The following is a 21,713-nucleotide window of genomic DNA, read 5'->3' on the forward strand; positions in this document are numbered from 1 at the left end:
TTACCTTGTTACCCCGCAGTGTTCGCGATATCATTGTTATCGGGCGGCCGTCTTGAGACAGTACCGCTCCCAATCCGTAGCCAGACGCATCTGTTGTGAGGTCAAAAGGCTTTTTGTAATTTGGGTAGGACAACATTACATCTTCGGAGGCCAGTATATTTTTTAGCCTATCGAAGGCTTCATATTGCTCTGGTGGCAACTCCATTATCACCTTTCTTTAGTAGTTGGCACTTACTTTGCCATTTTCGCCTTTCAAGATATCTGTTAGGGGCCTTGCGATGTTGGCAAAGCCCGCTATGAAGCAGCTATAATAGCGTGCTAGACCTAAAAATTACCTAAGAGCGAATAGTGAGAATAGTCCTTAATAGCCTTAATTTTATCGGGCGAGGACTGAATCCCGCCTCTGCACACTGTAAATCCCAAATATTCCACGCTTTTCTTGAAAAACTTGGATTTTCTTTGGGACACCCGCATGCCTGCGTCCCTAAGGTTTTTCAAGACCCACTCAATGTCTCTGACGTGGTCTTCTTTGGACTTGGAGAAAATTATTACGTCGTCGACGTAAACATAACATATCCTGCCAATTTGTTCGCGAAGCACATCATCTATGGCTCGTTGAATAATACTTGGGGCATTTTTCATCCCGGGGGAGTCTACAAAACTCGTACTTCCCGTTGTTGACAGAGAACGCTGTCTTTTTTCTGTCTCTTTCCACCAATTCGATCTGGTGAAACCCTGACTTGAGGTCCAGCGTAGTAAAATGCTGAGCCTCGCCCAAATTTGACAATATAGTCGAAATGAATGGGATAGGGTATTTGTCATCGGTTGTCTTATGATTATCAATAACCAGGCGCTTTTGTTTGTGACCCGCTTCGTCCATGCTTTTTTTGTCGACGACCCATATCGGGTTATTGTAAGAAGACTTTGACGGTCGTATTAGAAGTTGTTTAACTTCTGCATTGACAAAGTCAAACACGCCCTTTGGATACGGATGCAGTTTTGAGTAAACTAGTTCGTCATCCGTTGGTATGGTGGCAACCGTATTAACGTACGCAAATGCCTTTACCATTTTTATTATCATACTATCAAAAGTGAGTCTGATAGCAGGAGGGACATCTGGATATGGTTCACCTGTTGACAGTTGGTGAACTCGATTTTTTTCATCCCATGGTCATGTTTAATGACGTTGTTTGTCAGATTTATTTGATCATTGACCTGTTTTAAGAATTGTGCCAACAAAGTCATTAAGTGACTCTAGCATGAAAAAATAGGACTTTACATCGAAAAGGTGGATGAGGCATTTCTGCTCGATCTTAATGTGCCCATGAATTGATTTGACTTGAAAAGGGCTGTCAACTGACACCCAATGTGCCAGTTCGGGAAGGGGTTTTATATAATTTTTCGAGGCCCCTGTGTCTATCAGAAGTCTGATAACTCGCCCTGCAACCGTTCGTCTTATGAACGGAAGCAGGGAGCTTCCGCTAAAAAATTACAGCTTTCGACTCCGGACAAATCGTCCTCAACCTGTGTCGTTTCATGCTGTGACCGTGACTCGGGATTCCTGTTTTGAGGATTTTCTTCCTTTGCCTGTTGGGCGTTCTGACGCCAGTTCTGAGACTTTTGCGAATTTTGATTTTGGGGTTTTTCCTCAAGGTGTTTTGCAAAATTTGTTGCGAAAATGCCTCTCTCGTTGCTTGATTCGGCCTCTTGGGCTAGAGCAGAGGCTGAGGGGAGGTCTATGGGTTGCGCCGGGAAGACCGCCCACTTCAGAGATTTTTTTAATCCTGAGACGAAAACGTGAAGCGCGTCGTTTCTAAATTTTTCGTTTAATATAGCTGCTGCGACGGGGTCGTGCGTCATTAGTGTTTTATTTGTCAATAGTGTGAGTTTTTTTTCGACGTCGTCGAAATATTGTATTAGTGGCAAATTGCCCTGCTGAAGCGTGGTTAGTTGCTGTTGGATTACGTGAACCGGTGTCTTGTCCGCGTATGTGAAATCTAACCTAGCAATAATGGCTTTAAAATTCAACACTCTGTTGAATGAGGCCAGCACAGCATCTGCTGGTCCCCTTACTTTGTTTCTGATTATAGCTACTGCCTGGTAGTGTCTTGATTTGTTTTTATTTATTTGTTTTTATTTATTGTACTTGACAATTGGAGAACAAAATTAAAACTGGAACTTAGTGCCAGCTCTGTCGGACCACGAAGCCGCCGATGCCGCTGGAAAGTCGGCTGAATGTTGAGTCAGCGTCTGCAACGGGCGGTCCGGCAGCTTACGCGTGCGAGTCTCTGGTTTCGGCTGCAACTTTGTCACGACGGCATCCGGCGTAACAGCGTTGTCAGCAAACTTAAGCTTGCGCGTGTTAACTTACACAAAACATTTTGCTCGCTGATTCTAATTTCAATCAATCACAACGAATTGACCTTTTAATTGGTGCTGATTTGTTCTACGAAATAATTTCTTTTGGACAAATTCATTTGGATAGACAGTTTGTGACGCTTAATGCGCACATATAAGTTTCCTTAGAACGTAGTATAAGAGAAATTCAATAAAGTCGATAGTCGATAAGAGAAATAAATTAAAGTCAATAAATTAATAAAATAAATAAATAAATAAATAAATTGATATAAAAGCCAACGAGAAGGGCACACTGGCCCACCGAGGGGTGGGCACACTAATGCGACAAAAACAAAGAAAGATATGCGGGCACACTTCGCCACGCCGGAGCCCTATTTAAAGCGGGTCACCGCCTCGATAATGACCAGTCTCCGCCGGCAAAACCTGTCCAGCAGCAGCAGCACAGATCAAGAAGAAGGAGATACAAATTGGTAATACTAATAAGGATTTAACTATACTATCTCTTTCTCCCCTTTCTATACGTATTTGAAGACCTCAGGGCCTCTCAACCTTCTAACCTCTATACGTATTTGGAAGATCTTAGGGCCTCTCAAACTTCTCTTCATATTTGGAAGACCTAAGGGCCTCACAAACTTCTCTTCATATTTGGAAGGTCCTCTCAAACTTCTCCATATTTGGAAGACCTTAGGGATTCTCAAACTGTTCCATATATTGAGAGACTCTAGGACCTGTCAAACTTCTCCATATTTGGAAGACCTTAGGGCCTCTCAAACTTCTCCATATTCGGAAGACCTTAGGGCCTCTCAAACTTCTCTCCATGTTTGGAAGACCTTAGGGCCTCTCAAACTTGGGGCCTCTCAAACCATTCTTCATATTTGGAAGACCTCATGGCATCTCAAACCATTCTTCATCGCTGGAAGACCTCAGCGCCTCTTAAACCATTCCTCATTACTGGGAGATCTCAGGGCCTCTGGATTATTCTCACCCATAGATCGAACAAGGGAGGCCAACATCCCGGCCGAAACACCTGAAGCCAGCGACACGAGGCCCCCTGAAGCCACTAGGAGCCGTCCCGGCCCAACCAATCCGGAAACAAGGAAGACAAAACGCGTTTACATTGAGGACACGAAACCGTATGTTGGGACAATACCAAAACTAAACAATGCACACGGCTCAATACTAGATATTACACAGAACTCTACACTACAATATTTACACTGTCGAACACTTAATATCACACGTTTCACAACACTAAACGATACACGCTTCACACAACTAAACAACACAAGCTTTACAACACACAACTACACACAGGTGAAGTGTTTGATGACGGACGCGTCGCGTTGGCACTCCCGAAAAAACTCAAAAATTTCCGCGTTGAGCCAGCGTGGACGCGCCAATGGGCGACGGCCTGCACTGTCGTCGCGGCCCCGGGCACTTGCCAGCGGAAGACTGTTCTCCAGAGGTCCATGGACTGCCAGCCGGACCCGATCTCCAGCCAGCGGGAGTCCCAAGCCGTGGGAAGCCGGACACGTGGGCGAAGGCGGAGACAAGAAAAAAGGCACGCCTATCGCGGAGACCCGTCGCTGTTATAGTCGAAGCGAAGGGAAAAACCTACAGTGAGGTCTTGGCTTTGGTCACCAGGCGAAGCGACGGACAACTGTAGGAGCTGGGGAACGTGCAAAAGGTCCGCTGCACAGCTAGCGGCAACCTCCTGCTCGAGCTTAGCAGGGATGGATATAAGAGTGCATCGCTTATGAAGAGCGATCTGGAGGCGGTGCTGGATGGAGTTGCATCTGTGCGAGCACTGACGAAAGACTCGAGGTTGCAATTTCTCTCGATCTGCGACTTGGACCCACTAGTCGCTAAAAAGGACCTGGAAAAGGCGTTGGTTGACCAGTTCCAAGTCGAGGCAAGCTCGATAAAGCTAAAATGCCTCCCACCCTCCTTCAGGGATACCCAAACGGCAATAGTAGGCCTGTCGTACAGCGAGGCACAAGCGGTCCTTGCAAAGGGAAAGCTGAATGTGGGATGGACAAACTGTAGAGTCAAGGAGAGCGACTCCAGACCTAGGTGCTTTAAGTGCCTGGAGCTCTGCCGCTTTGGGTAGCGATGCGAGAGCCCTTCGAATCGCATCGACTGCTGTCTCAAGTGCGGGCAAACCGGGCACAAGATTGCTAGCTGCACTCAAGAGGCGAAATGCTTCTTATGCACCAGTGCCAGGAGAGCCGACGCTATGCACATTGCGGGCAGCAGGAGACGTCCTATAAGCACCAAGCCACCGAGGAAATAAAGATCGTTCAGATAAACCTCAATCACTGCGAAGCGGCGCACCACCAGTAGAGCCACACCATGCGCGCAGTCCAAGCTGACGTAGCGCTTATTAGGGAGCCTTCTGCAGTGGTTCGCTTTTCCAGAGCGCACAATGGTTCGTCAGCGACGTATACACGTCAAGTAACCACAAGGCGATTATCTGCGACACTACCAGCAGAGGATCTTCCGGAGCCCCACCAGCGAGGAGGCACTTCAACCCAAAGACGCTCTAGCGGGACGCGTTCATAAGGGAATTTGGGAGCACCGACATCGGTGAGAACGCAGCGGCAAGCGCAATCATCTTGACTAGAGCAGTCGAGAGCTATACATGCTATAGCTAGCATGAGGGTGTCGAGAAGGCACCACCGGAGGCTCGCAGAACTTGCCTTCGGGCAAGACGGCGGCAGCAAAGGGCCACCCCTTTAACGAGATTCTGAGGCAAGAATACGGTGGCAATCAAAGGGCTTTAAAGAGACTCATTAAGCAGTCGAAAAGGAAAGGCTTCCTGAAGCTATGCGATTCAGCCGAGCAGGACCCTTGGGGTTTAGCTTATAAAATAGTAGTAAAAAAGCTAAGCCACGCAAAACGACTGAAAACAGGCGACGATGACAGCGATCGTGTAACATCTGTTTCCAATAGTGCCCTCGTATCCGCTACCTCCGCACGCGTCCCCAGGAGACTTGTCGCAGATAGCGCTCCGGATGAAATTCGTAAGGTCGCAAAGGACATGCCGTCGGGAAAAGCGCCAGGGCCGGACGGAATCCCAGTCTTCAACCAGTGCCTCATGGAAGGCTTCTTCTCAGAGCGCTGAAAGAGACAGAAGATGGTACTGCTCCTCAGGCCTAACAAGCCTCCCGAGAACCCATCCTCATACAGACCGTGCTTATATCTAGCCGCAAACAGGTAGAGACAGCCATAATCCGAGTCAGAGACACCACGGTCGGCGCGGGCGATACGATACCTTGGGGTTTTCTTAGACACTAAGCTAACGTTCAAAGAGCATCTGGCGGAAGCGAACAGGAAGGCGTCGAGCGTCGCTAGGGCTCTAGCGCGAATAATGCTCAACTGCAGGGGCCCAAGGCAGGGACGTAGACTACTCTCATAGTCCGTCTGCAGGGCAACAGCACTATACGCAGCCCCAATATGGGCGGAAGCTTCAGAGAAGAGGTCCTACATAAGGGGCCTGGAATCTAAGGGTGTGCTCCGGCTTCCGAAAAATTTCCGACGACGCAGACCAAGTTATAGCTGGAACTCTGCCTATAGACTTGCTGGCCTTGGAGGCGAAGGATATATATCACGAGGTCAAGAAGGTTGCAGGACATTGTAGCCCTGCCCAGAGCCGAGCCATAAAAGCCAACTCCAGAGCCAACAGCTTGGAAAGGTGGCAAAGAACGGTGGCAGCTGTCGACGAAGGGGCGATGGACCTTAAGGATCATCCCGGATGTGATTACATGGACGAGAAGACGGCATGCCGAGGTCAATTTTTGGCTCACCCAGATGCTAAGCGGGCATGGATGCTTTAGGAGCTATCTGACTAGGTTTGGCCACGACGACGACCGCAACTGCCCAGAATGCGGCCGCCGAACACATAATTTTTAATTGCCAGTGATTTGACCGCGACACGGAAGGCTTCATGGAGGACATAGTGGACCCGTCGACCCTAGAGGAGCGCATGATCTCGGACCAGACCTTCTGGGGTCAGATCAGCAACTTCGCTGCAGTTGCAATGAAGCGGCTGCGTGTAGCGGAAAGAGAAAGAGAAAGAACCGCTCGGAGACAACAGGATTCTAGCTAGGGAACACTGAGCGCATCCTGGCCCTGCGAAGCATAGCCTCGCGGTAGTACCGCAGGGACTCCAGGACTTTTCGCAACCACAAACACCCTCTCCCACACCCTTACACACATTATCCATGTTAATAGTTTTAATTTGTACATATAAATATCCACCCGGCAGCAAGGATGCTTGATCCACGACGGCGAGCCGAACTGGCGGGTACTCTTTTCACGCCGTAATCAGGTCACCATGAAAGGTACAAGGAGATCTAGAGGAGGGTGTGTGACGCTTAATGCGCACAATAACATATAAGCTTCCTAAGAACGTGGAATAAAAGAAATTCAATGAAGTCGATAGTCAATAAAAGAAATACAATGAATGAAATAAAAGTTGAGAAACAACCCATAAACTTCAAATTAAAAAAAAAACGCGCGCGCGCCACAGCCAAGGAGAAGGCCACCGAGGGGTGGGCACACAAATGCGGCGAAAATAAAGAAAGTTATGCGGGCACACTATGCCACCTATATAAAGCGGGTCACCTCCGCCGGCGAAACCAGTCCAGCAGCACGGATCAAGGAGAAGAAGGTAAAAATTGGTAATACTAATAAGGATTTATCTATACTATCTCTTTCTCCCCTTTCTATACGTATTTGGAAGACCTCAGGGCCTCTCAACCTTCTAACCTCTATACGTATTTGGAAGACCGTAGGGCCTCTCAAACTTCTCCATATTTGGATGACCTTAGGGCATCTCAAACTTCTCCATATTTGGATGACTTTAGAGCCTCTCAAATTTCTCTTTATATTTGGAAGACCTTAAGGCCTCTTAAACTTCCCCATATTTGGAAGACCTTAGGGCCTGTCAAACCATTCTTCATATTTGGAATACCTCAGGGCCTCGCTCGTGGTTGTTAGAGTGGGCGTGGCAAAAAGTTTTTCGGCAAATCACTTTTGTGGCAGCTTTGGGTGGTTTGTGGGCGTGACAAAAAGTTTTTCTGCAGATCGAGAGAAATTTACAAAACTTATGAAAAAAAATCAAAACATTTTTGAAATGTGTGGCGTGGCAGCTTTGGGCGATTTGTTGGCGTTAGTGTGGACGTGGTAACATGGATCAACAAACTTGCACTCCATCTATGTCTCTGGAGTCAGCATGCTGAATCTAGCATTTATAGTTCTTGAGATCTCGAGGTTCATACTGACGGACGGAAAGACGGACATAGCCTTAATGCTGACGCTTCCTTTTGCCTGTTACATACTTTTCAATGAATCTAGTATACCCTTTTACTGAATCAACATGAATCGACAAACTTGCGCTGCTTCTATCTCTCTGGAGTCTGAATGCTTAATCTCAACTTTCTAGCTTTTGTAATTCCTGAGATCTCGACGTTCATACGTTCCACTTTAAATTTGAATTCCTGCAATGACATTGCCCATTTTGCAACTCTAGGAGGCAGATCGGCTTCTTTGATGGTCAATCAACTATGTATTTCATAGCTTCAACCACCTAATTATAAGTGAGTAGATAAATTTCTTTCGCGGCCTGGGGATTTGAATTATTTGATCGGCTACAATTTGTGGTCTTTGTTAACAATTAAAGGGTAAAGGCATTGGTTGGGTGTGTAGCGACTTTGTGTGCGTCAAACATCATCTAAGACGCCACAAATTAATCCTGCTGTTCCACATATTTCCTGCTTGCTTTTTTTTATTTTTTTTTTGCTTTGAGTATTTGCTCTGATTTATTTTTAAGGGCAGATAGCTTTTGTATTTTCGCCATGATTAGGTGGTATATTAGTTTCAGAGAGGGGCTCTATAAATATTCTTTCTGTAATGTCAGGAGCAGACAAAGCAGTAATCCCGGAAGATCTAGAAATAACAATGGGTCCCGCTCCACTGTGCACTCTGCTAGTCTGCGTCTGAGTTAGTTTTCTCCATGTTGTTCTTAAAAACCATTACATATGCGAGCAACTATTTAATGAAAATTGCACTCGAATTGAGAAATGTATATACTCGCTGTCTGGCTAATTCCGGATTCGAAGCTCTAGGTGATTCAGCAGTTTGCAAGCTAACCCAGAACTAAAAGCTCCGTATTCATCATTTTTAAGGGAGTATATTGATGTAGGCACCATGTTATTTGTAACAAAGGAACCATCGGTACCACAATTCTTCTTGCCTCACCATTGCGTACACAAGCAGGAAAGAGCAGCACAATGCTTACCATCTACAAGAAACGAACGCAACAACAACGTACTAACATAGCACTTTTTCACTGGGAGCTTTGGGAGACCAGACGGATACATACTACCTACTACCTACTACCTACTACCTACTACCTACTACCTACTACCTACTACCTACTACCTACTACCTACTACCTACTACCTACTACCTACTACCTACTACCTACTACCTACTACCTACTACCTACTACCTACTACCTACTACCTACTACCTACTACCTACTACCTACTACCTACTACCTACTACCTACTACCTACTACCTACTACCTACTACCTACTACCTACTACCTACTACCTACTACCTACTACCTACTACCTACTACCTACTACCTACTACCTACTACCTACTACCTACTACCTACTACCTACTACCTACTACCTACTACCTACTACCTACTACCTACTACCTACTACCTACTACCTACTACCTACTACCTACTACCTACTACCTACTACCTACTACCTACTACCTACTACCTACTACCTACTACCTACTACTACTACCTACTACCTACTACCTACTACCTACTACCTACTACATACTACCTACTATCTACTACCTACTACCTACTACCTATTACCTACTACCTACTACCTACTACCTACTACATAATACCTACTACCTACTACCTACTACCTACTACCTACTACCTACTACCTACTACCTACTACCTACTACCTACTACCTACTACCTACTACCTACTACCTACTACCTACTACCTACTACCTACTACCTACTACCTACTACCTACTACCTACTACCTACTACCTACTACATACTTACCTTATATGCCCCCCACAAACACTGAAATTTTTTTTATAAAAACCGGGTTCACGTATTCACTTATAAACCAAGTTCTAATCAAAGCAGATCATTAGCATTTACACAGTACTTAATATATTCCAAATTATGGAATACAAATACAGTTTTACATTCTAACAGTTTGAATTTGTTCAATTTCAATACACATTTTAATGTCCTTTTAGGCATGGATTATTATCCATTTTGAATGAAAAAAAGAGGGAATTTTCACTCTAGAAAGAACGGTAACCGCATTTCCAATTTTAATAACGACAGAACAGTAAAACAAACGAACAATAACTTAATCTAATTATCCAACACTTTAAAGAAACTTTTTCACTACGAGAAGCTCATTTTGGCATTAAACACTCCATACCAACAGTAGACAATATTCACTAAATTAAACCGGCACCCATCTGTACACAAAGACGAGGTTTGTAAGCATATATCGGAAATGCTTCCTTTGGAGTGCGCCCGTTTGTTTTCCACCTAAAAAGGCAAATATGCGTTTTTCGATAAGAAAATAAAAAAACCAGTGTTTATAAACTTCAGTCCAATTAGCAATATGCGCCATATTCTTGCTTTTCACTACTTTCACTGTGAGCAAAATTATAATTATAAAGAATAATTATACGAATTTTAAATAATTTAGTATGCAACGACCCAAGAGTTGCATACCTCGACTTTACGAATCCATTCACGTTGACCACCGACGGAAGTATCTACGGTATAGGGCCGGTGTTATTGTAAGAACCCGACGCCAATGATAAGCCCAAAGGCCTCTGTAATGTGTAAGGTTCCAGTAAGCATTTATAACACTATTTTTTGGTTTTCGTAGCCGTCAGGCTAACTTAGGTTTTTATTCAGTTTTTAATTCTTGTTTGGCAGAAATGGTTCCCTCTTCTTTTTTTCTATACTTTATCTCCGAAATGAACTGATGTGTCATTTTTGCTCTGCTTGAACAATAGTATTATCAATATAAAAGTGAATTTTGTAATAAGAAATAAAAATTTACATAGTGTACGAAGCATTTTTTTTGTATAAATAATTAAGAAAAATATAAGTGTAAAATCAATTATGAGTGAAATTTCTTTAATCTATCTTTATGAACTATTTGTTTCTTGTTTTTATTAGTAAGTAACGTAACCCGATACTCGTAGAGTAAAAGGGTATACTAGATTCGTTGAAAAGTATATAACAGGCAGAAGGAAGCGTTTCCGACCATATAAAGTATATATATTCTTGATCAGGATCAATAGTCGAGTCGATCTGGCCGTGTCCGTCTGTCCGTCCGTATGAACGCTGAGATCTCAGGAACTACAAAAGCTAGAAAGTTGAGATTAAGCATACAGACTCCAGAGACATAGACGCAGCGCAAGTTTGTCGATTCATGTTGCCACGCCCACTCTAACGCCCACAAACCGCCCAAAACTGCCACGCCCACACTTTTGAAAAATGTTTTGATATTTTTTCATTTTTGTATTGGTCTTGTAAATTTCTATCGATTTTGCCACGCCCACAAACCGCCCGAAGCTAACACGCCCACACTTTTGAAAAATGTTTAGATATTTTTTCATTTTTGTATTAGTCTTGTACATTTCTATCGATTTGCCAAAAAACTTTTTGCCACGCCCACTCAAACGCCCAAAGACCGCCAAAAACTGTCAGAGTTAAAGACTCTCCTTCCCACTTCTACTAGCTGAGTAACGGGTATCAAATAGTCGGGGAACTCGACTATAGCGTTCTCTCTTGTTATTATCTCCTATGCTTTCTATCTTATAGGTCCTTGTGTATTTAAAGTCTAACTTATGACCTGGCTTATTTCTTAATAAAACTTTATCTCCTACTTTATGTTATTTACTTCTATGTCGTAATTTACCTTATTTTTATCTTTTTGTGCTTCAAGCACTTTTCTTGCTCGAGCATATGCTACTTCTAACCTTAATTTACTTTCCGTAGCGTAATCATCTATTCTATATATTGGTTCTATGCTATCTATTTCATTAAAATATTTTGGTAAATTACTTGTTCTACCGAAAACTAATTTATATGGGCAGAAATTATGTACCATAGATGGGGTCGTGTTGAAGCAGTATACGAAATATAGAAGCCATACGTCCCAATCGGTTTTGTCCGCCGATATGTAGGATCGTATATATTCGTTTAAAGTTCTATCACTTCTTTGGACCACTCCAACTGTCTGGTGGTGATGAGCTGTTGATGTTATATTTTTGATTTTCAAATATTTACATAGGTCAGTAATTATTAAATTCTTATACTTAGTTCCCATGTCCGTTATGAACGTCTTAATTGGACCGCACTTTAGAATAAAAGATTCAAATATAGCTTTAGCGACTGTTTTTGCGCTTTTATTTTCTATTGGAATGGCAACTAAGTACTTGGTTAAATCACATATGAGAGTGACTGCGTACTTGTTAAGATGGGTGAAAATGCATAATCAAAAAAGAGACTTTGTGATCTTTCGGAAGGAGGATTGGATGACGTCTCGACTGTGGTAAATATGAGGTCTCATCTATTCGACCCGATAGATGTAGGAGGCCGTCTGATTCGATGTATGGAGACAGTTCATAAATTCGACTCTGATTGGTAATCATCCGTAAATGTACGGTCTAAAATGTACTATTGCCCAATGAATTGCTGTTAACTCTTGTTCTGTTTTACTCTTATTGCTTTCACCTTTCGCAAAAGCTTTTGATGCTTAAGCAACTGGGAGTTGTGGTTTTGAGTTAAAACTGCGCCACACGCTTGCTTGCTTGCATCTGTTACTATGCAAAATTCTTTACTTAAGTCTGGGTACTGCAAGAGTGTTGGGTTTATTAGCTGCGATTTTAAATGTATGAATGCATTTTGGCATTCATCTGTCCACTCGAATGGAGCATTCTTTTTAGATAATCTTGTTATGTGCCGCGAATAGTCGCCGAAATTTTTGATAAAACGTCTGTAGTAATTGCAAAATGCTACAAAACGGTAGCGCTGGAACTGAATAGTTCTGAATGACATCATATTTTTTGTCATCCGTCAAAATTCCTTTGTCTGTGCATTTATGTCCTAAAAATGTGAATTCATGCATGAAAAATTAACATTTTTCAGGATGTAACTTTAGGTTGTATTCCCTGCATTTATCAAGCGCTAGGAGCGCTAGAGCCGGTGACCGGCTCTGAAAAAGAAATCCAGCATAAAAATGCTAGCAAAGAGCTGCGGCACTCTGCATCAGCAGCGCTTTACGCACCACCCCAAACGAAGCCCTAAATGCCATACTCAACCTCCCAAGCCCAGAACTAGATGGCATGGAACAGGCCACATTTGCGGCAATCAGGCTTAGAGATACCAAACAGTAGAACCCACAAGAAGTGGGTCCTAAAAAACATTCGAATAGTCCCCTCCAGGACAGACTACTGCACTCCCACGGAGTACATAAAAACACCTTTCAACATAATCATCCCAGAGAGGGACGATTGGAGCTCACAAATACCTGGCCCCAGAATGCTATAAGCTTCTATACGGATGGGTCAAAACTACAGAACAGAGTAGGAGGAGGAGGTTACTCCGAACAGCTAGGTCTACGCACCTCGTTCAGACTCCCCGATCATTGCAGCGTCTTCCAGGCTGAAGTGGCAGCAATAAGGGAGGCCCTAAAACACTTAAAATCACTAAAGCCGGAAGGCTCACATGTAAACATTTTCATTGACAGCCAAGCAGCTATCAAATCTATTGGCTCAATCTCTAGTCACTCGAAAACAGTATCGAATCATCTTTACACGAGATGACACAACAATTCGTAATCAACCTTATATGGGTACCCGGACACAGGGACATAGAAGGCAAATGCATCGCAGATGAACTAGCTCGAGAGGGCACTACCGCGCCACTCATACAAGAGATGGAGGGCATGAGTATGCCTTTAGCCACTTGTAAGCTACTACTTAGGGAAAACCTAAACCGTGACAAACAGACAATATGGGAAAACACCACACACTGTCGCCTAACGCGCCAAATATGGCCAAAAATAAGCTCAAAGAGAACGTCAAAACTTTTAAGATTGACCAGAGCAAACCTCAGCACTGCAATGAGAGTCATCACAGGGCATTGCTTGATAGGCACCCATGCCAGAAGAGTAAATGCCCCGTATAATGATTTCTGCCGTAGCTGTAGGGACAAAGAAATGGAAGAAACAGTAGAGCATCTACTATGCCACTGTCCAGCACTGCAAGCGAAAAGACTTGCTCAATTAGGAAGCAGATTCCTGATAGACACGTTCGACCTGTCCGACACCGATCCACATCGGATACAAAAATTCACCAGCGCCTCTGGCTGCGGAAACTGCTAACTTCACACGAGCCTCTGCGGGCAAAAGGGGAAAACATACACGGTATCACAACGGACCTCTAATGGTCTAAGTACGTCGGATAACCGACGGCCGGTAAAACCTAACCTAACCTAACCTATGGATCACCTGTTTGGAGTCCACAATATGAAGTTTACTCGAACCGCATTGAATCGGTTTAAAAGAACTTCTTACTTTTTGCCTTACGGCGCCTTAATTGGAATGGAAGCCTTAGATTACTTCCCTATTCAAGTAGACTAATGTTAATTAACTTACCCTTCTTAGGTAACCGTTGAACGATGCTTGGAACAGTCTTTATTTTTAATCTTATTCGTGATGAAGATTATAGTCCCGACTTGGTTAGTCGGCTAAATTTCACTGTTCTAAGCAAATTTACTAGAAATTACGTACCGTTAATTTTAAATCAATGTAGATCTAATTATGAGTTGCATGATCCCTACAGAGTATTACGTGCTGACTATAATAGATTCTATCATATTATCTCTAATTCTGACTCTCTGCCGTTCTTAAAGCGATCAATACTAACGTATTTAACAAATTCTTATATTATATCTTACTAGTATATATATATTTCCTCGTTCTTTACTGTCTTCTATATCGCGTCTATCTTCCCGCGATTCGAGCCGTATGATACAGGCAACGCCCCTCGGTCGGTTGGGCGGTAGGTGTGGCCGTGAGACTTGCGCGACAAAAAAAAAACAAGAGAGAACGCTATAGTCGAGTTCCCCGACTATCTGATACCCGTTACTCAGCTAGTGGAAGGTAGAAGGAGAGTCTTAAACACAGTTTTTGGCGGTTTGTAGGCGTTATAGTGGGCGTGGCAGAAAGTTTTTTGGCAAATCGATAGAAATTTACAAGACTAATACAAAAATGAAAAAAAATATCAAAACATTTTTCAAAAGTGTGGGAGTAGCAGCTTTGGGCGGTTTGTGGGCGTTAGAGTGGGCGTGGAAAAAAGTTTTTTGGCAAATCGATAGAAATTTACAAGACCAATACAAAACTGAAATAATTTCAAAACATTTTTCAAAAGTGTGGGCGTAGCAGTTTTGGGCGGTTTGTGGGCGTGGCAACATGAATCGACAAACTTGCGCTGCGTCTATGTCCCTGGAGTCTGTATACTTAATCTCAACTTTCTAGCTTTTGTAGTTCCTGAGATCTCGACGTTCATACGGACAGACGGACAGACAGACGGACGGACAGACGGACATGGCCAGATCGACTCGGGTACTGATCCTGATCAAGAATATATATACTTTATATGGTCGGAAACGCTTCCTTCTGCCTGTTACATACTTTTCAACGAATCTAGTATACCCTTTTACTCTACGAGTAACGGGTATAATAATAATAACTGTAGTGTGTAACGCGTAAGTTCGCCTGCTTTGGGAGGATCTGAGCTGCTGGGCACGCTGTGTGTTTCCGTCGGCGTTTGGGGGTGGTGGTCTTGCTTACCCAGACCTCGTACACGGAATACACATTATTAAAAACAAGTCAAGAAAATGAGCGTGCTGCGACAAAATTAAAAGCTAGAACTAAACAAAACTCACTGAACGAGAAAAGTTAGAAGGGAAAGCGGAAGTTTGGAGAAAGGACAGGACGGAAAAAAAAAATATTTTTTACTGCTAAGACACAGAAATACTATCACCCGCCGGAAGAGCATGGCTCTGGTGATCCCTTTTGATCCTTACGACCGCAGAGTCATCATTCGGTAAAAACACATGGATTTAAGATTTCATGATTTCATTTGACAATAAAGTTTAATATAAACGTACTGATTAAGGCAAACATTTCATTTAAAGTCATTGGTCTTGAGATAGATATGGAAATAGATTATATGTATATCATCTTAATAATAATTATAGGAATAGAAATTAATATGTTTAATTGTACAGGTTTGCTTCAGTTTGCTTTATCTTTTATCGTATTTTAAGTTTAGTTTATTCTTGCTTGGTTCCGTTTCTTCTTCAATCTAATTCATAAATTCCGATAAATTAAGTTTTATGTTGGGTAGCGATAGTTTATTAATTTAATTTCCTGCGATGTTCAATTCAATTCTACGGTTAGCTAAGGAGGGTGTCCCGGATCGAACATTGTAATCGATAGTTAGTATTTTTATTTATCTTTGCATTGTGAACTAGTCCGAATATGTTAGGATTATTAGCCAAAATGTGTGCGGGCACACTTATTGTCGCCATCGCAAGTTTTCAATAAGCCGGGAAAACTTAGCATTTTCCATTATCGCGCAAAAGTTTGGAGGACATACTGCGGTGAGCTAGGAATAAGTTGATTCCAACTGTTATAACCCTTAATCTTCACAGAATAAAACGCGCCTACCAAGCCTACTGCCACGGATTAAGTCTGCCTTTTCTTTCGGGATCCATGGTGGAGTAGCCGTTTAAAGGCAACACCGTTTGCGCGACGATAGATAGAATTAATTTAATTTTTTTAGGCTTTCGTTTGCTTATTCCAAAGAAAAAAAGAAGCTTTTATTATCAACACTCATAATGTCCGTCGGCGAAAGATCGACCTCCTTCGGTGTCTGAAAATTAATTGCGGTTCTTGCGCTAAACAGATGCGATAAAGAGACATTTTTTTTTACCATATTCTTCACATTGAGCGGGAGAAACTTTACTTAAACTTAATTTGGAATTACTTAAATACTTTATATAATTTCAGGTGCAGTTTTTCTCTTGGCTTTTAGTTTCAGCAACAGTTCACATATAAAAATCATAGAAGGCTTCCGTAAGAGTTACGTAACGCCATGTAGGCTAATGACGGTCGGAGAGACAGAATTGAGGCACATCAGCTTGTAAGAATCGAAATTTGATTTAATTCGCGCATTCCCAGCTGTCGGACGGCGAAAGGGCTCGAAGGGGACTCCTACGAAAATTCCCCGCCACTCGTCAGCTTCGACTTAGCCCTTATTAAAAAATTTGACTGCGGGAAGCAAATGAAATGCTTTTGCACTCCACCAGATCTCGATCAGAAACGAAATTTACTACGGAAACGGATGGAGTGACTTATGTTCAAGCTCAGCAGCAGCAAAAATTTCCTAATTGGAACACGAGCTTTCCAGATCTTTCGTGGTGCCGCTATGAGCTAAATTCTCTTCTGGAAAAAATTCGATTAAAAAAAATGCAGCTCACTAATTTTATGCACATGCATTAAAAGCTCGGCTTAAAAATTTTGTTGGTGTTTTAGGTTGAAATACGTTTACGTTCTTCCATATGCCCCAAAGATTGGTTTATATCTTTAATGATGTGTAGCACGCTATTTGGCCAAAAAAATGTATTTCGCAGCTCTTTAGTTGCCCCTACAACACCACAATAAACAGTTTGTTCCTTCTTTGCGCTATCACACTTCTCCATCCTGGTGTCAATCGCATAGTCTTTGCGAAATGTGACGCGCCGAACGCGCACATAGTAATATAGTAAATAATAGTCACAAAAACATGGGGAAAACTATGTATAGAATAACACGTAAGTTAAGAATACACAAGAAGTCACAGATACATGGGCAAAAACATGTATAGAATAAGACGTAAATAAATAAAAGAATAACAGAAAAGAAACACAAACCAATTTTTGAACTTTCTTCCCAGCACGCGTTTTCAGTTGTAGCAATGATGAAAATTCGTATGTAATCTCATGTTCCATACCGCCCGTTCCACAGGTACTGCTACGTATCGACGCTATCTTGGGTCAATTTGATGTGATACTGGCTAACTTTATACTGAACCAAATATTTGGATAAGTTCAGAACGGTTTTAGCTGACTTAATCTTATTTTTTATAAAATAAAAAGTGAAATACAACTTTTTACTGATACCATGTCAAGGTTAAGCAGAGCCCTGCAGCTTACAGATATAGATGATTTTATTACTCCCTCGCAGGTTTGAAACAACAATATACCGAGATGAATTGAATTTCATTTTAATTGTTCTCAGATATGCATTAAACCAGTGGAAATAGATAAGGCAAGATCAAAGACTGGGGCAAAGATCAAGATAAAGGGTGACAGCTGCTTTGAGGAATCTGAGGTAAGAATCTCTCGGAATCACTTTGTTTTATGGATCGAAATTTTTTCGTTGCAGAGTGGAAAACAAAAACTTAATAAAGTTGAAATTACTCTGCAAGACTGTCTTGCATGCTCAGGTTGTATTACTTCAGCCGAAGGAGTCCTGATCACGCAGCAGAGCCAAGAAGAGTTGCTTAGGGTCCTTCAAGAGAATTCAAAAAAAAAGGCCACTGAGGACTGGGATAATGTGCGTACGATCGTATTTTCCGTTGCCACCCAGCCTCTACTAAGCTTAGCCCATCGCTATCAAATAGGTGTGGAGGATGCTGCCCGTCATCTTGCTGGATATTTTCGCAGTTTGGGTGGCAACTATGTTTTGTCCACTAAGGTGGCGGACGATATCGCTCTTCTCGAATGTCGTCAAGAATTTGTAGAAAGGTACCGCGAAAATGAGAACTTGACCATGCTTAGCTCCTCTTGCCCGGGGTGGGTTTGTTACGCGGAGAAAACACACGGAAATTTCATACTACCTTACGTTTCCACTACCCGATCTCCACAGCAAATAATGGGAGTGCTTGTAAAGCATATCCTTGCCGAAAAGCTAAATATTCCTGCGTCGCGAATCTACCATGTGACCGTAATGCCCTGCTACGACAAGAAGCTTGAGGCCTCGCGAGATGATTTTTTTAGCAAGACGAATAACTCTCGCGACGTAGACTGTGTTATCACTTCAGGTTGTGAGAGCCAAAACTACAATATGACCTAATATTAATGTAATGCATCTTTGCAGTTGAGGTGGAACAGTGGCTGGGTGAGGCGCAGCAGACGCTGTCACAGTTCGATCCCCTTGATCTGGACTGGCCCTGGTCTAATGTACGCCCAGACTTAATGGTATGGGCTCACGAGAAGACGTTGTCTGGTGGTTACGCAGAACATGTATTTAAGTTCGCCGCAAAACAGATTTTTAACGAAGTCCCAACAAATGATTTGGAATTCAAACAGCTAAAAAATCGTGACTTTAGAGAAATTATACTTAAAAAAAATGGAAACACTGTCCTGAAATTTGCTATTGCCAACGGTTTCCGGAACATACAAAACATGGTACAAAAGTTAAAGCGTGGAAAGGTATCAAACTACCATTTTGTTGAGGTAATGGCCTGTCCCTCAGGATGCATAAACGGAGGAGCACAAATACGCCCCACTACCGGACAACACGTTCGCGAGCTTACCCGGAAACTGGAGGAATTATACCACAACCTTCCACTGTCCGAACCCGAAAACTCCTTAACGAAACATATTTACAACGACTTTTTAGACGGCTTTCAAACTGAAAAATCATATGAGCTGCTGCACACCAGTTACCATGATGTAGTGTCTGAGCTCAGTATATCGCTTAATATTAATTGGTGAACGTATTATGCTTGATCTCTGTTCAGTATATCGCCAGTTTCAGTAAAGCAATATAGCCCAGAAAGAGGAAAAACTGTTTCGCTTTTTTACCCGTTACTCGTTTAAATATTTAAAACAAGAGAGAACGCTATAGTCGAGTTCCCCGACTATCTGATACCCGTTACTCAGCTAGTGGAAGCGCAAAGGAGAGTCTTCAACACGGACAGTTTTTGGCGGTTTGTGGGCGTGGCAAAAAGTTGTTTGGCAAATCGATAGAAATTTACAAAACTAATACAAAAATGAAAAAATATCAAAACATTTTGCAAAAGTGTGGGCGTGGCAGCTTTGGGCGTTAGAGTGGGCGTGGCAAAAAGTTTTTTTGCAAATCGATAGAAACTTACAAGACAAATAAAAAAATGAACAAAAAATATTAAAAAAATTTTCAAAAGTGTGGGCGTGGCAGTTTGTGGGTGTTAGAGTGGGCGTGGCAACCTGAATCGACAAACTTGCGCTGCTTCTATGTCTCTGGAGTCTGTATGTTTAATCTGAACTTTCTAGCTTTTGTAGTTCCTGAGATCTCGACGTTCATACGGTCGGACAGACGGACGGACAAACGGACATGGCCAGATCGACTCGGCTATTGATCCTGATAAAGAATATATATACTTTATATGGTCGGAAACGATTCCGTCTGCCTGTTACATACTTTTCAACGAATCTAGTTACTCTACGAGTAACGGGTATAATTAACAAAAACTTATTTTGACGAAGTGATATAGTTACAATTTAAAAAACCATTTTAGGGAAATATGACATATTTACTCCGTAAATCAAAAGATGTTCAGCTTGACCTGTTTAATAAAAATAGTGGTGCCAGGAACTCCTTTAAAACTAAATTTAGATTTTATAATTTTTACTATTTCTATACAATACCAAAAGGATTTTTAAATATCCAACTCCCTCTACCTGAGTAACGGTTATCTGATTGTCAAGACAATTGACTAAGGCGAGTGGAAAATGTTTCAAAAATAGGAATCCTGTCATCTCTCTTTGATGGGCATGCGACTAAAGAATAATTATTTTATTGGTGAAACTTGCAAGTTATAATATCATTCCGTCAAGGGCTTTTGTAAGTTGCTTGAGAACATAGCTTTTTAAAAAACTGTTTTCTTCCTTATGCTTCGAAGATCAAGTTCTCTAAATTCTTCGATTAAATATTTAATATTGGATTTCATGTTTAAAGTTTTTTTTAAGAATACTTATTTTTTTGGAGCCCGAATCGGTCAACACTCACTTGTGAGCTTTCCACAGAAATTTATATATATTATATATATTCCGTATTATTTACAGTTCGAAAGTATCTATGACCTTCCCCGAAATGTTTTTATAAGTGTTCCAAAATCACTGCACCAGGAGAGCCTTTGAAGAGATCAAAATCTGTTGTGGTTGTGCGATCCTACGATTCGCAAATCGAAAGATGGCGCAAAAACAAAAGGGAGTGCATAACGAACTTTGAAACATATATGTATATTGGTTCAGGAGAATAAGCGGTTGAAGTGTAAAACTTAAGGTTTACAAAAATTTAATTAAATAAAATTTGATACTCCTTTCGATTTGAAGATTTTTGTCGGTTTGATTTGCCACTTAACGTCATTTTAAAATCCTAAAATATTTTTATACCCGTTACTCGTAGAGTAAAAGGGTATACTAGATTCGTTGAAAAGTATGTAACAGGCAGAAGGAAGCGTTTCCGACCATATAAAGTATATATATTCTTGATCAGGATCAATAGCCGAGTCGATCTGGCCATGTCCGTCTGTTCGTCCGTCCGTCTGTCTGTCCGTATGAACGTCGAGATCTCAGGAACTACAACAGCTAGAAAGTTGAGATTAAGCATATAGACTCCCAAGACATAGAAGCAGCGCAAGTTTGTCGATTCATGTTGCCACGCCCACTCTAACGCCCACAAACCGCCCAAAACTGCCACGCCCACACTTTTGAAAAATGTTTTGATATTTTTTAATTTTTGTATTGGTCTTCTAAATTTCTATCGATTTGCCAAAAAACATTTGGCCACGCCCACAAACCGCCCAAAGCTGCCACGCCCACACTTTTGAAAAATGTTTTCATATTTTTTCATTTTTATATTGGTCTTTTAAATTTCTATCGATTTGCCAAAAAACTTTTTGCCACGCCCACTCTAACGCCCACAAACCGCCCGAAGCTGCCACGCCCACACTTCTGAGAAATGTATAGATATTTTTTCATTTTTGTATTAGTCTTGTAAATTTCTTTTTGCCACGCCCACCCTAACGCCCACAAATTGCCAAAAACTGTCAGTGTTTAAGACTCTCCTTCGCACTTCCACCAGCTGAGTAACGGGTATCAGATAGTCTCTCTTGTTTTTACCTAAAGAGAAACTCTAGTTGGACTACTTTTTTGGTTAGCTATAAATAC

The 21,713-nt window shown here is 42.1% G+C and overlaps 2 protein-coding genes across 3 annotated transcripts; both read left to right on the forward strand.

Annotated features, from left to right (window-relative positions):
* Positions 1 to 2,235: 2,235 nt before the first annotated feature.
* LOC120444748 lies at positions 2,236 to 6,767 on the forward strand. Its single transcript, XM_044005807.1, has 4 exons — positions 2,236 to 2,278; positions 2,695 to 2,828; positions 3,350 to 3,491; positions 6,626 to 6,767. The coding sequence occupies exons 1-4, from the start codon at positions 2,236 to 2,238 to the stop codon at positions 6,682 to 6,684; spliced, it is 378 nt and encodes a 125-aa protein (XP_043861742.1). The 3' UTR covers positions 6,685 to 6,767.
* Positions 6,768 to 17,564: 10,797 nt separating this feature from the next.
* LOC120445655 (probable cytosolic Fe-S cluster assembly factor GE22682) lies at positions 17,565 to 19,467 on the forward strand. 2 transcript variants are annotated; one of them, XM_039626200.2, is made up of 4 exons: positions 17,565 to 17,742; positions 17,797 to 17,889; positions 17,944 to 18,601; positions 18,658 to 19,467. In XM_039626200.2, the coding sequence occupies exons 1-4, from the start codon at positions 17,680 to 17,682 to the stop codon at positions 19,275 to 19,277; spliced, it is 1,434 nt and encodes a 477-aa protein (XP_039482134.1). In that variant the 5' UTR covers positions 17,565 to 17,679; the 3' UTR covers positions 19,278 to 19,467. The 2 variants fall into 2 exon arrangements, with proteins under 2 accessions (XP_039482134.1, XP_039482135.1); XM_039626201.1 differs by lacking the exons at positions 17,565 to 17,742; positions 17,797 to 17,889 and having other exon boundaries at positions 17,974 to 18,114; positions 18,182 to 18,601; positions 18,658 to 19,466.
* Positions 19,468 to 21,713: the final 2,246 nt, after the last annotated feature.

Source organism: Drosophila santomea, chromosome 2R (assembly GCF_016746245.2).
Source record: "Drosophila santomea strain STO CAGO 1482 chromosome 2R, Prin_Dsan_1.1, whole genome shotgun sequence".
Classification (NCBI taxonomy): Eukaryota; Metazoa; Arthropoda; class Insecta; order Diptera; family Drosophilidae; genus Drosophila; species Drosophila santomea.